This window comes from Abramis brama (genome assembly GCF_963993115.1).
Source record: "Abramis brama genome assembly, chromosome: 10".
NCBI lineage: Eukaryota > Metazoa > Chordata > Actinopteri > Cypriniformes > Leuciscidae > Abramis > Abramis brama.
In genome coordinates this window covers 35,686,683-35,702,838 of record NC_139972.1, presented here as the reverse complement: position 1 = coordinate 35,702,838, position 16,156 = coordinate 35,686,683, and the positions used below count along the sequence as shown (strand labels likewise).

The following is a 16,156-nucleotide window of genomic DNA, read 5'->3' as shown; positions in this document are numbered from 1 at the left end:
TTTTCTGTATTTTTCAATCAAAGAAATGTAGCCTTGGTGAGCAGAAGAGACTTCTTTCAAAAACACTATAAAATCGTAATTATTCCAAACTTTTGACCGGTAGTGTATAATTACTGTAATTATACATATCTAAAATTTTTCTTATATATATATATATATATATATATATATATATATATATATAATTTTTTTTTTTTAAATCTACAAAAGCATTTAGGCATCTACTGAAGGACAAAAAAAATCTGCTTCTGCCTACAAATTCTTTAGCTCTGGTGTTTTTTTTCTAGCAAGAAGTGCTTTTATGGAAACACAACAACTGAATGCTTCTCTGACTATTTGTCCTTAGTGACGATGACATCATATTCGAGGACTTTGCTCGGCAACGACTGATCGGGGCAAAAGACGACAAAGATGAAGATGAAGAGGGTGTCGATTCGCCCAAACTGAATGACAGATAGACGCGCAGATAAGAGTTTCCTGTGTTGTGACGATACGAGAGACCCTTTCGAGATAACCTGGAAAAATGGGACACCCTTTAACACACTCACAGTGGTGAAGTTGTTGTGTTCTTGTTCACATTCGTCTCTTCCATCCTGCAAGGGTGTAAAATAAAAACTTAAGTGTAGAAAAATGTGACCTTGTCGTTGAAGCGATTAGAAGGTGAGGTTTTAGTTGATAGGCCGCCCACTGAGTGCCTCGGATATTTGAGGGTCTTTTGGGGTTGAGGCAATGGTTTCTCATCATAGCTAAATCAAACGTCAGTGGTAGCATGCCTTTAATGTTGCTTTGTTTCATAGATTCTTCCTTTGATTAGAACAGAGGAGGAGTTTGAGGGCCGTGGCTTAGTATTAAACCATATTTAATGTATGGAATTTGATCTGTTTTAATTACTCTAAAAGGAACTGGATTTAGTATTTTTATTATAAAAAGCTGCCAAATTGAATAATCTTTATAATGTCTTGTGTCTCAACTGAGAACTTTTTTTCCACTTTTTAAAAGAACCAATGTATCATCTAATCTAAAAAGTTATGGGTGTGGGTAAAAGTTATGGGTATATATATATATAAGATACATGACAATGCAACAACTGTTTATGACATTTTTTTTCTCTTCAGTCGTTTGTAAAAGTGGGTTTCTATGAAATCATTTAATTGTAAACAATGCCTATATATCTTTAAAGGGACAATATATTACTATAGGATATTTTTACATAATTGAAGCTTCTCAAACAAAGCACCTATGAATAGTTGTGCTACAAACATTCCAGTTACAATATCTATTCTGAATAAAGTACATGTATCCTTAAATATAATTCAAAACCATCTTCTGTGGAACAGAAAAGGAGAAATTTTGAAGAATGTACTGGTTATTTTTCCAGTGCTATCACAATTAATGGAGACTGCAGCTTTCAAGTGTCAATAAAGATTTAAAAGCACCATAAAATTATTACAATTCTAAAATAAAAAATATATAAAAATGCACCCCAACTTGTGCCTATACTGTATGAGGCGTTTCAAATGAACAGTTTTGTGCAAAGAAATCAACACGTTTGGCCAAGTTTGTGAATGAATTATTCAGCGTGAACCAGATTAAACATTAAATTCATTGAAACGATCAGACAAACACAAAAAAAACTTAAGAATCACTACTTGAACTAGCTAAGGAGATGTTGGGCAGATGTCAAGATTTTCAGTGTTTAACGACTTAAATCATGTTGCATTGTTAGAGAAACAAACAGATATTTAAGTGTACAGACTCGCATGGCCTGCTTTTATAATTCTTTAAATAGGATTTTGCTCCATATGGTCATATTGGAAACTTGAAAGCTCCAGTCCCTATTTTAATTTTTAGTCCACTGAAAAAAAACACTGCACACTCTTTCAAATTTCTCTTGTTGTGTTTTATGGAAGAAAGAAAGTCGTGCAGGTAAATAAATGGTGACAGATTTTTTTTTTTTTTTGAGGAAAACTATTTGTTTAGATCTTCTATGGACAATTTCAAACTTGTCTGTACTCCTCAAGACTCATCCAGTAATTCTCTGAGCTGGAGAGCCACTAAAATCAAAAGACTTTTGATTGGAAATGTAGCCATTTTTACATCGCAAAGAGTATGTGCTTTCTACAGTATATGAATGCGGCCTTGACTTACTGCATGAAACATGTCAATAACTTGTATGTTTTGTGAATGAAACATTTGTAAGAAAGGAAGAAAGACAGACAGACAGACAGACAGACAGACAGACAGAAAGAAAGAAAGAAAGAAAGAAAGAAAGAAAGAAAGAAAGAAAGAAAGAAAGAAAGAAAAAGAAAGAAAGAAAGAAAAAGAAAGAAAGAAAGAAAGAAAGAAAGAAAGAAAGAAATTTAAATAAAAAATGGATTGTTCAATGAACTGACATATTATAATTTCCATGTGCTGGATAAACTACAATTTTAAAATAAATAAACTTGATTATTTACATAAGGCAAGAGAATGATATTGATGATAAAATGTAAGGAGAAATTACAATATATTAAATATATACTATGTTGTATCAAAGTCTTTGTTTCTTCTTTATATTCTATGTATATACTGTATGTGCATGTGTGTCAAATCCACCATATCTTTTACAAATACTACTGTTATTGTGGCGAGAATGGAGTTAGTAAACCTCACATATGTGACTCATAGATAAACATAATGCCTATTTTACAATTTGTTCAAAAGTTTTTAGAGATGTGAGCTCCAGGCCGTCAGCGGTCATTCAGCTCTCATGAGATGCTCTCATCTCATCTTGGCCAGTCCTTTGGGAATTGTATGTGATAGTGGTTAAACATGACACATAATTAATTTAACGTATTATTAAACGATAAATCTTTTGTCTTATTAATCTATTACTTGCTCCACAGCAAATCGATTTTGTTTAAGGGGAAAATTGAGTTTAATAACTTTATATTTAAGATGTATTTAAATATATTTAATTCCTATATGGCCTACTTGTCACATTCACGTTAGTTTGGACTCGTTATGTTTTGTCATCACCTGCCTACGTCACTCATTTGTTGTCACAGATACTAATCACGTTCAGCTGTGCACTCATCAGTCACCATCATTAACACCTGTATATGTTCAGTTCTGTTTCAGTCCAGTGTCCGTTATTGTCTATGTTCAGTGTGTGTTGCTATCCGTTTGCTCTGCTGAGATCTTCAGAGATTTAATGTGTTCGTTTCTCTTCAGTTGATTTCATCTAAGGCTGTGGCTGAAGTCAGTTGTAGTTCTTGTGTTTCTGCTCGTCTCTTTTTCTGTTCTCTTCTTTCCGTCAGTGATTCTGCTTGTTAACAGGCTTATTAAATGTGGTATCAGCGATTTCAGGCCCAAACATAAATGTTCACATTCATCTAATCTTACCTAACGATCCGCTAGCTGCCCGCCCCATAAGCATGCCGTCAAAAAACTGCGTCTCTGTAGGCAGCCTAGGCTCTGAGATCTGCACACAAAAACAGTTGTTTTCACCCGGTTTAGCCAAACACTCAAAACCAAAATAAATAGTGTTCCAACCAATCACCGACAGGGGCGGGTGTTGCAAGGTTTTTGTGTGCAGCCGTCATAGGCAGCCGTGCACGAGCGCAAAACCTCACAACACCCTCCCCTGTCTGTGATTGGTTGGAACACTTAGATGGAACATTCATTAGATGAATGTGAACATTTATGTTTGGGCCTGAAATCGCTGATACCACCTTTAAGGCTGAGATGACTCCATATTTAATATGCACAGATTTTGTGGCTCAGAAACGGTCCAGTTCTGGTTTATTTCTTTGCTTTTGGCTGACATGTAGCATCGCTATGGCCTGCTTGTGGCCCAGATCTGGCAAACAGGAATGAGCCACCCAAGGGCCGTCATTCCACGCTGCATGTGGGCCAGATCATCTTTCTAGTCTTCTACTGTATGTTCAGAGCCAAAGTGATTCAGCCGCTCCTCACTAAGGTGTTGTATTGCAATATTGATTTATTTAGGGCTTTTTGCCCTTGTTGCTCGTTTCCTTGGGTGTGTTCCCATTAGTGGATTGGATGACTGCTTACCTCTCAGGTATGTGGATTAAAGCAGCTTTATTGAGCAGGTAATCTAGCTTTGCTTAAGGTTTAGCAATTGATTAATGTTTTAAGTAATGTGCGGTTCCCTTTATCTGAGACCTGTGGTAAATAAGACTTTTATTCTTAAGCACTTCTTCATTTCACAAACTCTGGATTTCCTATTTATTACTGAAAGTGACTTTCCAATGGATATTTAACTCCTTTTTCTGAACTTTTACCACCCAACTGTACATTTTTTAACTCCCCCCGATCTGTGAGACGGGGGTGGTGGTTTGGCTTCAATTTTTAAAGATCATTTTCAATGTTGGACTTTACAAAGAACTACATAAGTTTTGAATTGCAATTGCTCATTATGGACTCTGACACTCCGCTAGTTATTGCTGTGGTCTATCGGCCTAATCATCCCCAGTTTTGATAGATTTTTAATTATTGGGGATTTAATATTTGTATTTGTTGCCCTTCAAACTCATTTGCGAACTCATTTGTCCTCAAAAAGGACAAACTTCAGATCTCTTATGAAATTTTAAAGGACTCTCTTATTAAATATCAGAGATAATTAAGAGATTGAGATTAGCTAAATCAGCCTTTTTTCGGCTCTTATGGGCCAAAAAAAATCCTAGAACACTTTTTAATACCATCAGTGCTGTGTTAAATCTATCTGTTTGTGTTTATCCTACAGAGTTGGTAGCTATGTGTGAGCGTTTTGCTAGTTTTTTATTAAAAATATATCTTAAATTAGGCAGACCATTCAACCTGCTGCAGGCCATTTAGAATATATGGGGGTTCTTAAGTTTACACCTATCTCTTTCTCTTTCTTACATGACATTGTAAATCAGTTAAAACCTACTGGCTCACCCTTAGATGTTATTCCCCCACAATTACTTAAAGAAGTGTTTAATGTAGTTGGTCCAACACTTTTAAATTTGATTAATAAATGTCTTGAGTTAGGAGTTGTTCCTGACAATTTAAAACATGCTTCAGTACTCCTTACAGAACGAAAATATATTTCTCATAAATTAATGATCAGTGTATGAAATGGTTTAACCGTGTATTTGAAAATATACAGAATAATATATTGTCTTAATATATTACAATATATTGAATAATACATAAGCAATTGCTGCTTTTCATATATTGAAAAATATGTGACAATATATTAACGTCTCGGTTACGTACAGTATGGTAACCCTCGTTCCCTGAGTCCAGGGAATGGAGACGCCTCGTCGGGGGAGTTCCCCTGACGAATTGGGATCACGCTAGGGAGACCAATTGCCTTCGAGTGAATTAAAATGAGCCAATGAACATTGGCATGCAACATTTGCATTCCGCAGCACACCTACGAGTGCGGGTATAAAGGCGGAAGCAAGTGCATACACAAATGCTTTTCACTGAGGAGCCAGACGGTGTCCAGTCCTCCGCGAAGGTACAGCAGCATGGCGACGGGACGAGGCGTCTCCGTTCCCTGGACTCAGGGAAAGAGGGTTACCATACGTAACCGAGACGTTCCCTTTCGTCAACAGGGAACTCCGACGCCTCGTCGGGGGAGTTCCCCTGACGAATTGGGATCCCTACCAAAACGCCATGGTGCTGGCCCCTTCCAGCGCCCAGCTAAGCTACCCTGCAGCAGTTTCCAGAAATTTTGCGGGAGCTAGCTAGGGAATCACACTGCTGTTCCGCAAGACCCAATCAGTGGATATTGGATAACACTGGGAAGCGTGCCCATCCCCAAGGAAAATAATAATGGGGGGGGAGAACGCTGCGGAAGCTGAGGCAGCCTAGAGGAAGGCCCTCAAATACACACATGTACTAACCACGTAGGGTAGTGAAACATATGGCAGTCCTTGAAGGTAGTCCCAGTCCGGAGGAGTGAGGAGCGTACTCAACAGAATGAGTCTGTCAAGGGGAAGACACAGCTGAACTGCACGTGGCAATCAAAGCTTTGAAGCTTTGCGTTCTATCTATATAAACCCGGAGGGCCCGGATGGGACAGAGAAAAGCTAGGGCTGGGTCTGCCTCCTCCTGGGGCAGCGCTTGCAAGTTCACTACCTGGTCCGCGAAGGGAGTGGTAGGAACCTTGGGCACATATCCGAGCCGGGGTCTCAATATAACATGAGAAAGGCCCGGCCCGAACTCTAGGCACGATTCGTCGACCGAAAATGCCTGCAGATCCCCTACTAATGCTAACAGGAACGCTGTCTTAATGGACAGGATATTAAGCTCAACTGACGTCAAAGGCTCAAAAGGAGGACTTTGGAGCGCTCTAAGCACTAAAGTTAAGTCCCAAGAGGGTACAGGGTGCAAATCGCGGGGTGGATTTAGCCTCCTAGCACCCTTGAGGAATCTGATGACCAGGTCGTGCTTCCCCACGGACTTACCTTGAACTACATCGTGATGTGCGGCTATTGCGGCAACATACACTTTGAGAGTGGAGGGAGACAGCCTTCGCTCCAACCCCTCTTGTAGGAAGGAGAGCACGACTCTGACTGGGCAAGTTCGTGGATTCTCCCCGTGGGAAGAACACCAGCCGACGAACAGGTTCCACTTCAGAGCATAGAGGCGCCTCGTAGAGGGGGCTCTAGCTGAAGAGATGGTATCTACCACTGCCTGTGGCAGGCCATCTAGAACCTCCGCATCCCGTCCAGGGACCAGACATGGAGTTTCCAGAGGTCTGGACGTGGGTGCCATAGAGTGCGCCGTCTCTGAGAAAGGAGGTCCTTCCTCAGAGGAATCGGCCAAGGAGGGGCTGTCGCAAGGAGCATGAGTTCTGGGAACCAAGTCCGGGTTGGCCAATACGGGGCCACCAAAAGGACCTGCTCCTCGTCCTCCCTGACCTTGCACAGGGTCTGTGCAAGAAGGCTCACTGGGCGAAACACATATTTGCGTAAGTCCCGGGGCCAGCTGTGTGCCAGGGCATCTGTGCCGAGAGTTCCTTCGGTCAGGGAGTAATACCACTGGCAATGGGTCGTGTCCGGAGAGGCAAACAGGTCTACCTGCGCGGCTCCGAAGATTCGCCAATCAGCTGGACCACCTGGGGATGGAGTCGCCATTCTCCTGGCAGGGGAGGCAGCCGTGAAAGCTCGTCGGCCACACGATTGAGCTCCCCTGGAACATGAACGGCACAAAGCGACCTCAGATGCTTCTGACTCCATAGGAGGAGGTGGGAGGCGAGTCGCGACATACGATGGGAGCGTAGACCACCTTGTCGGTTGATGTACGCAACGGTCGCAGTGCTGTCCGTACGGACCAGTACGTGCTTGTGTTTGAGAAGGCCCTTGAGGCGACACAAGGCTAAGTGTACTGCTTGCAACTCTAGGCAGTTGATGTGCCAATGCAGCTGGGGCCCTGTCCACAGACCCAAGACTGCATGCCCTTTGTACGTGGCCCCCCAGCCCTTGGCAGAAGCATCTGTGAATACCACAGCATGCCTGGAAACCTGGACTAGGGGCACTCCGGCCCGTAGAAACGCAGGACCCGACCAAGGGGTGAAGGTTTGGCGACAGTGCGGGGTGACTTTGACCCAGAACGTGCCGCTCTGCCATGCCCACCTCGGGACTCGATCGTGAAGCCAGTGCTGGAGCGGTCTCATATGCAACAGGCCGAGCGGCGTTACTGTGGCTGCCGCTGCCATATGCCCCAGGAGCCTCTGAAATTGTTTCAGTGGGACCGCTGTCCTGCCTCGAAAAGACCCGAGACAGGTGAGCACTGACTGGACGCGCTCCTGTGTGAGGCGCGCAGTCTGGGCGACCGAGTCCAGTTCCATACCGAGATAAGAGATCCTCTGCATGGGGCAGAGTTTGCTCTTCTCCCAGTTGACCTGAAGCCCCAACTGGCTGAGGTGCCGGAGTACCATGTCCCTGTGATCGCACAACACATCTCGCGAGTGCGCCAGAATGAGCCAGTCGTCGAGATAGTTGAGGATGCGAACGCCTTGTTCTCTCATGGGAACAATGGCCGCCTCCGCGACTTTTGTGAAGACACGGGGCGACAGGGCCAGCCTGAAGGGTAGGACCTTGTACTGATATGCTCGACCCTCGAAAGCATCGAAAGAATCGAGACATGAAAGTACACGTCATTCAGGTCGATCGCTGCAAACCAATTCTGGGGACGGATGCATTCGAAAATGCGTTTCTGCATGAGCATCTTGAACGGGAGCTTATGCAGGGCCCGATTCAATACTCGCAGGTCCAGGATCGGCCGTAACCCACCGCCTTTCTTGGGTACAATGAAGTAAGGACTGTAGAACCCTGACCTCATATCGGCTGGAGGGACCGGCTCGATCGCGTCCTTCGCCAGCAGGGCGTCGATCTCTTCCCGCAAGACAGGAACATCCACCTGACGCACACGGGTGAAGTGGATGCCCTTGAACTTGGGAGGCCGGCGTGCAAACTGAATTGCATAGCCGAGCCGAATGGTGCGGATAAGCCAGCGCGACGGCCTCGGGAGCGCTAGCCAGGCTCCGAGAGACTGCCGCAACGAGCCCACTCGTACACACCCGCGGGGGCAGCGAGGTGGAAGACAGGGACACGGCTCCGGAGGCTTTGTAGCGGCCGAGAGCGGGGTCTGGTGTGTACTTGGACAACACCTACCTGTTTCCACTGGGGGACAGACGGCAGAGAAGACCTGGAGTGTTCTGCTGCGGACTGTCGCCTGGCGAGGGAAAGGGGGGGGGAGACGAGGAGCGAGGCCCGAGGGAGGTCTCCGCACCTTCCGGCCCAGCGGCAGACAGGAGTGACGAGACCGAGGTGGCGCCACTGCTATCTGAGCGCTGGGGAGAGGGGAATGAGAGTGGCGAGACCCGAGGGTGGCGCACACTGACATCCTGCTCTCGAACGGGAGAGACTGCTTGCTCGACAATCTCGGCCGTGAATGACCCAGAGGAGGAAGAAACTGCTCTTTTTTTGTTGTTTTTTGGGTACCACCGACCGGCCGGTCAGCGGCGGAACAGAAACGAAATTCTCCACCCGGCCCTCCTCCAGTGGGAAGGAGTGGTGATGACGCACTCCCGAAGAGCAGACTTCACATACTCCGGGTCGCTCCTCTCAGGGTCGTTTCCCTTCCTTTTGCTGGGGGAAAACGAACTCCGAGTGGGCTGGTTTTGAGGCGCTTCTGGACCACCAGTGTGGACATCATCTGACCGAGGGCCAGCGCTGTGACTAATCACGGTCAGTCACTAAGCGCAGCTCCACCCCGAGTCAGAACTACCCACGTGCACTGAATGTGCAGGGGTAGTGAGAGAGGAAAAACTTCTGCAGATCCAGGCATGTTTGGCTTGCCATATTGGCACCAAAATGCTTCCATACTGCCAAAATTTTTCACACCCATCCAGGCACTTTAGAATAGCCCACGAAAGTGTGGCTGTCAAGTCTGAATCTTCAGCATGAGAACACACCATTATAGTAGGAACTCAGCATCATTTTCAGAGTATAACAGCCCTCTCTCCGATGTAGCGATCGACATCTGTCCTCCCCTGGGGTCCCGAATGAAATGCTTGGTCTCTCATGAGAAGGACCAGAATCCCATCCAAAAGCCTCGACGGCACACGGCACGCTGAGCGGCTCCAGCCCTTACGTGAAAGGGGAGATGAACAACGTGCCGACGTGGTCATGCACTCACGAGAGAGCATGAACCACCCACGAACGCAGTCTCAACACACTGATTAGGCATGTGAAACAGTGATCGTGGCCGTCAACCAGGCATGCAAGACAGTGAACGTGGCCATCGCCTCGATGACACACGGCACGCTGGGCGCTCAAGCCTTCAGGCAAGGCGAACAACGTGCCGACGTGGCCATGCTCTCATAAGAAAGCATAAACCACCCACGAACACAGTCACAGCATGTTTGCGATGCGCTAGAGGAGTGGGAAGCTCGTGAGGGTCTTTCACCTGGCGAGACATTCCGCACTGTAACCCCCAGATCACCAAATGCTCATTAGCCAAAGTAGTCCTCTTCTTTTTAGAAAAGGAACTAGATTGGGGAACAAGCAAAGGGACTCAACCTCGTAGAGGTACACAAGTCTCGACCGTGCATCTAGAGCGCCGAATGACGCGCGCTGAGTTGCCGTGACAACCCGCGCTGTCAACCGGCGCTCGACAGCACACGGCACGCTGAGCGGCTCGAGCCTTTAAAAAAGGGGAGACAAACAACGTGCCGACGTGGTCATGCACTCCTGAGAGAACATGAACCACCCACGAACGTAGTCTCACACACTGATTAGGCATGTGAAACAATGAGGACAGGAAACGATCGCATCCAGAAACACACGAGTGAAACGTCATCCTGAAAAGGACACGATCTTCACTCGTGTTGCTCTTTCAGGAATAAAGTACTCTCTCAATTGTGCTGAAGCACACAGGGGACCCAACGCGGCAACACAGCGGGGAAACTGCAAGCCCGCTGAGCGCACTCAACCGTTTACCAGCTGTAAAAACAGCTTTGAATTAACTGCGTGTAAACGCAGCCGGCAGACAGGAAATCGCGCGGTCGCTGAAACGCCGTCACGCCAACACAGAGAGATCCCTTCCCGAAACAGCAGACTCGTAGAGCGTAAGATAGATATAATCTTGAAGCTCATTCACTCAGAGAGGACACAACCGGTCGGCTCCGAAGCTATAAGCATTTGTGTATGCACTTGCTTCCGCCTTTATACCTGCACTCGTAGGTGGGCTGCGGAATGCAAATGTTGCATGCCAATGTTCATTGCCTCGTTTTAATTCACTCGAAGGCAATTGGTCTCCCTAGCGTGATCCCAATTCGTCAGGGGAACTCCCCCGACGAGGTGTCGGAGTTCCCTGATGACGAAAGGGAACTAATATTTCATAATGTATGTTATTTTATATTCAGTAATACACTTCATAATATATAGTATATGTGATCAGATATGGTACTGCATGTGTAATATATTGCAGATATATTTACTCATGCAAAATAAACACACATATATTTCTTATTTATTAATTATTTACATTATAAATGTTTCATATTGTCAAGTTAGTTATCATAAGAACCTGGATGTGCTATAGTATTTAACCAAGAGACTATCACTGTGCTGAGAAGTGCACAATCATTACTTTTATGATAATTATAATCTTAAAAATGTTTTTTGGCCAATCGTCAACTGAACCACAGGCTCTACTCTTTAGCACAATGGTGACCCCAAAAACTCAGACATACCAGAAAAACTTTTAAATAAAAAAATAATAGAACATTAAACACTAACAGATCTCCCCCTATATAATATTGAGCAAAACACAAAAAATTTAACATTTGCTCTCCTTTCAGAAGCCAGTCAGAAGCAAAGCATGCTGGGAACTAGAAATCTGTCATAAACCTCATTCCGTGAATGTGAGTGTATATACATACATGTGAGAACATACATTCACATTTATATGGGAACATGTATGTGCAATATATGTACACAATAAAGGATAAAATCTATTTTTGTCTTCATTTATAAATATTTTATATTCATTAATATATAGCCATACATGGTCAATACATATATTGCAGTATATTGAAAAATATAAGCACTAGTTTCCCAAATATGGAAATTAATTATGTAATATATCGCATTATATTTTGCAGTATATTCCCATACATTTTTTAACCGTAATTTTTGTTCCGTAAGGGACAACCCAGACTTAAAAAAGGAAAAAAAGAAATTTAGATTCTTCGGGATTCATCTAATTTTAGACCCACCTCTAACCTTTCGTTTTAAGCTAAAATTAAATCTAGAGAAAGTAGTTCTCCACCAACTCCGAAGCTTTTTGGTCGAATACAAAATCTTTGATATTTTTCATTTGGGTTTTTGGAAATTTCATTCTACTGAGACGGCTCTTTTAAAAGTGTTAAATGATGTTCTATTAGCCACCGGCTCTGGGGATTTTAGACTTGAGCGCTGCCTTTGATACTGTAGACCACAATGTTCTTTTGAAGAACAGGTGGTTGGCATAAGTAGATCTGAGTTGGTTTCAATCATATCAGGATTGCATTATCCTTCAATATTGGGCAATTTCACTCTGGTTCTGTCCCTCTGACCTGTGGTGTCCCCCAAGGCTCTACCCTAGCTCCCATATTATTTTGTCTCTATATGCTCCCACTTGGTTCCATCTTTGAGAAATATGGTATAAGTTAGCACTGTTACGCAGACGACACACAAATATATCTCCCTCTGAAACTAGGGCTGAACGATTAATCGCAACAAAACCGCACGCGATTTGCGATTATCTTATGCGCAGCTTGTCAGTGGAGTGCGGCTGATTGGTAGTAAATACCGCCCCATTTGAACGCCAGAGGGTGCTCTCACGCAAACACAATAAATATGCCCCGCCACAGAAGTACAATAATGCGCATCATTCCAGGAAATCCCTATTGCTGTTGCTGATTAAACAGTAGATTGAAACGCTTTGATTAAACATGACTTATAAATACACGACTGCCTTATTCTGTGTAAGAAGGCACATCATCTCACAGAAGGAGGACCTCAGCTGTCGTTATTAAGTGAGTTTGGAGTAAATGCATGTTATTAAATGTTGTCTGTTGTTGGACAAGAGGTTCATAAATGCTTCTCATGTTTTGGAAAGATGTTTGACGCGTGTTGTTTTTTCAAATGCACGTTATAAGTGACTCACTCAAACTCACAGTGCTTATAGATGGAGCAGCGTTTACAGAACCGTACATCAATGACAAACTGCGCATAAAAAATAATTGCAGCCTTTGCAATTTTAAAATCGCAATAAGCCATCTCGATTTAAGTGCGATTACATGGAAAGTGCAATTAATCGTTCAGCCCTATCTGAAACATATGAATGGTTTTAGACTCTGTAGTTGCTTGCCTCTTGGATGTTAAAGCATAGATGTCTACAGTCTAGGGGTGACCGGGAAATTTCCGCATCCGCACCGAGACTTTAGAACAGTTTATCTGTTGAGATCAGAATTGTTCCCACAATATCTTTTTTTTAAATCAAAGTTAAAATAATTTGTATTTGATCTTGCTTTTGTTTACTTGTATGTCTTTGTCTGTATTTTATTCAATGGTTATTCATTTTGTAAAGAACATTGGTCAACGGCAGTTGTTTTTAATTGTGTTTTATAAATAAATTGAAATTGAATTGAAAGTATTCACTTTGAAGCTTACACTGAGTACCTGAGAGAAAACAGATTTCATGGTGAGTGATCTTTTCAGCAGTAAGAAAAAAAGTGTTTTAAAGCTTGTTGTTTTGCAGAACATCACAGTTATATATGATATGAAAATAGTAAGGCCTGTGGTTAGGGAGTACATGTTATTCTAGGAAAATATAATAATATTTTTAGAATGACTTTTTTTTTTTTTTGGGGGGGGGTAAAACGCCCTCAGGGGACATCACTTCCCACTATCATAATTACTGTAGTTACCATGGTCTGAATATCACATTCTGTTTTTCCATCCATTCATCTTCCGCTTATCCGTGGCCGGGTCGAGGAGGCAGCAGTCTAAGCAAAGATGCCCAGACTTCCCTCTCCCTAGACACTTCCTCCCGCTCTTCCGGGGGGACACCGAGGCATTCCCAGGCCAGCTGGGAGACATAGTCCCTCCAGCGTGTCCTAGGTCTTCCCCGGGGTCTCCTCCCTGTGGGATGCGCCCGGAACACCTTCCCGGGAAGGCATCCAGGAGGCATCCGGAACAGATGGCCCCTCTTGATGTGGAGGAGCAGCGGCTCTACTCTGAGCTCCTCCCGAGTGACCGAGCTTCTCACCCTATCTCTAAGGGATTGCCCAGCCACCCTGCAGAGAAAGCTCATTTCGGCCGCTTGTATGCGGGATCTTGTCCTTTCGGTCATGACCCTCTCTCATGACCTTAGGTGAGAGTAGGGATGTAGATTGACCGGTAAATCGAGAGCTTCGCCTTGCGGCTCAGCTCTTTCTTCACCATGACAGACCGGTACATCGACCGCATTACTGCAGAAACTGCACCGATATGTCTGTCAATCTCCTGTTCCATCCTTCCCTCACTCGTGAACAAGACCCTAAGATACTTAAACTCCTCCACTTGAGGCAGGAACTCTCCACCAACCTGAAGTGGGCAAGCCACCCTTTTCCGAGAACCATGGCCTCGGATTTGGAGGCGTTGATTCTCATCCCAGCCGCTTCACACTCGGCTGCAAACCATCCCAGTGGATGCTGAAGGTCCTGGTCTGAAGGGGCCAGCACGACAACATCATCCGCAAAGAGCAGAGATGAAATCGTGTGGTCTCCAAAAATTATGAACAGAGGGCAGCCCTGCCGGAGTTCAACATGCACTGGGAACAAGTCTGACTTACTGCCGGCAATGCGAACCAAGGTCCTGCTCCGGTCATACAGGGACCGGACAGCCCTTAGCAAAGGGCCCCGGACCCCATACTCCCGGAGCACCCTCCACAGGACGCCACGAGGGACACAGTCGAATGCCTTCTCCAAACCCACAAAGCACATGTGGATTGGTTGGGCAAACTCCCATGAACCCTGGAGAGGGTATAGAGCTGGTCCAGTGTTCCACGGCCGGGACGAAAACCGCACTGTTCCTCCTGAATCCGAGGTTCTACTATCGGCTGTATTCTCCTCTCCAGTTACCTGGCATAGACTTTCCCGGGGAGGCTGAGAAGTGTGATCCCCCTGTAGTTGGAACACACCCTCCGGTCCCCCTTCTTAAAAATAGGGACCACCACCCCGATCTTCCCTCCCAAAGGTACTGTCCCCGACCGCCACGTGATGCTGCAGAGGCATGTCAGCCAAGACAGCCCCACAACATCCAGAGACTTAAGGTACTAAGGGCGGATCTCATCCACCCCCGGTGCCTTGCCACCGAGGAGTTTCTTGACTACCTTGGTGACTTCAGCTTGGGTGATGGACGAGTCCACCTCCGAGCCCTCAGCCTCTGCTTCCTCAATGGAAGACGTGTCGGCAGGATACAGGAGATCCTCAAAGTATTCCTTCCACCGTCCGATGACATCCCCAATTGAGGTCAACAGCTGCCCACCTCCACTGTAAACAACGTTGGTAGGGCACTCTTTCCCTCTCCTGAGGCGCCGGACAGTTTGCCAGAATCTCTTCGAGGCCCGATTTTTTGCCTCCAAAACCACCCGGGCTGCAGTCCACATGGCCTGCCTGTACCCGTAAGCTGCCTCAGGAGTCCCACAAGCCAGCCAAGCCCGATAAGACTCCTTCATCAGCTTGACGGCATCCCTTACTTCCGGTGTCCACCACCGGGTTCGGGGATTGCCGCCTCGACAGACACCGGAGACCTTACGGCCACGTCGACAATGGAGGTGGAGAACATAGTCCACTCCCTTGGGATCCGGTTGAAGCTCCGCCGGAGGTGGGAGTTGAAGATCTCTCTGACAGGAGACCTTACAGTACGTTTGGGTCTGCCGAGTCTGTCCAGCTTCCTCCCCCGCCATCGGATCCAGCTCACCACCAGGTGGTGATCAGTTGACAGCATACGGCTGGAGGTCAGATGAAACAACCACAAAGTCGATCATTGACCTCCGGCCTAGGGCGTTCTGATGCCACGTGCACTGATGGACACCCTTATGCTTGAACATGGTGTTCGTTATGGACAAGCTGTAACTAGCAGAGAAGTCCAATAACAGAATACCGCTCGGGTTCAGATCAGGGGGGCCGTTGCTCCCAATCACGCCCCTCCAGGTGTCACTGTTGCAGCCCACATGGGCGTTGAAGTCCCCCAGTAAAACGACGTCCCCAGTCGGAGCACTTTCCAGCACCCCTTCCAGAGACCCCAAGAAGGCCGGGTACTCTCCACTGCCGTTTGGCCCGTAGGCGCACACGACAGTGAGAGAGCTATCCCCGACCCGAAGGCGCAGGGAAGCGACCCTCTCATTCACCGGGGTAAACTCCCAACACATGGCGGCTGAGCTGGGTGGCTATGAGCAAACCCACACCAGCCCGCCGCCTCTCACCATGGGCAACTCCAGAGTGGTAAAGAGTCCATCCTCTCTCAAGGAGTGTGGTTCCAGAGCCCCAGCCGTGCGTGGAGGTGATCCCGACTATCTCTAGTCGGTACCTCTCAACCTCACGCACAATCTCAGGCTCCTTCCCCGCCAGCGAGGTGACGTT

General features: G+C 45.8%; 1 protein-coding gene across 3 annotated transcripts in view; it reads left to right on the top strand.

Moving 5' to 3' along the window:
* Nucleotides 1–2,279, top strand: part of arrb1 (arrestin, beta 1) — a 66,574-nt gene extending 64,295 nt beyond the window's left edge. For 2 of the 3 annotated variants that reach the window (XM_084126801.1, XM_084126802.1), the window contains exon 17: nucleotides 347–596. In XM_084126801.1, coding sequence (XP_083982927.1) covers nucleotides 347–458 — 112 coding nt within the window. In that variant the 3' untranslated portion in view covers nucleotides 459–596. Of the gene's footprint in view, nucleotides 1–346 lie in introns of all 3 variants that reach the window. The other variant, XM_084126800.1, reaches the window with a different exon arrangement.
* The last annotated feature ends 13,877 nt before the right edge of the window (nucleotides 2,280–16,156 follow it).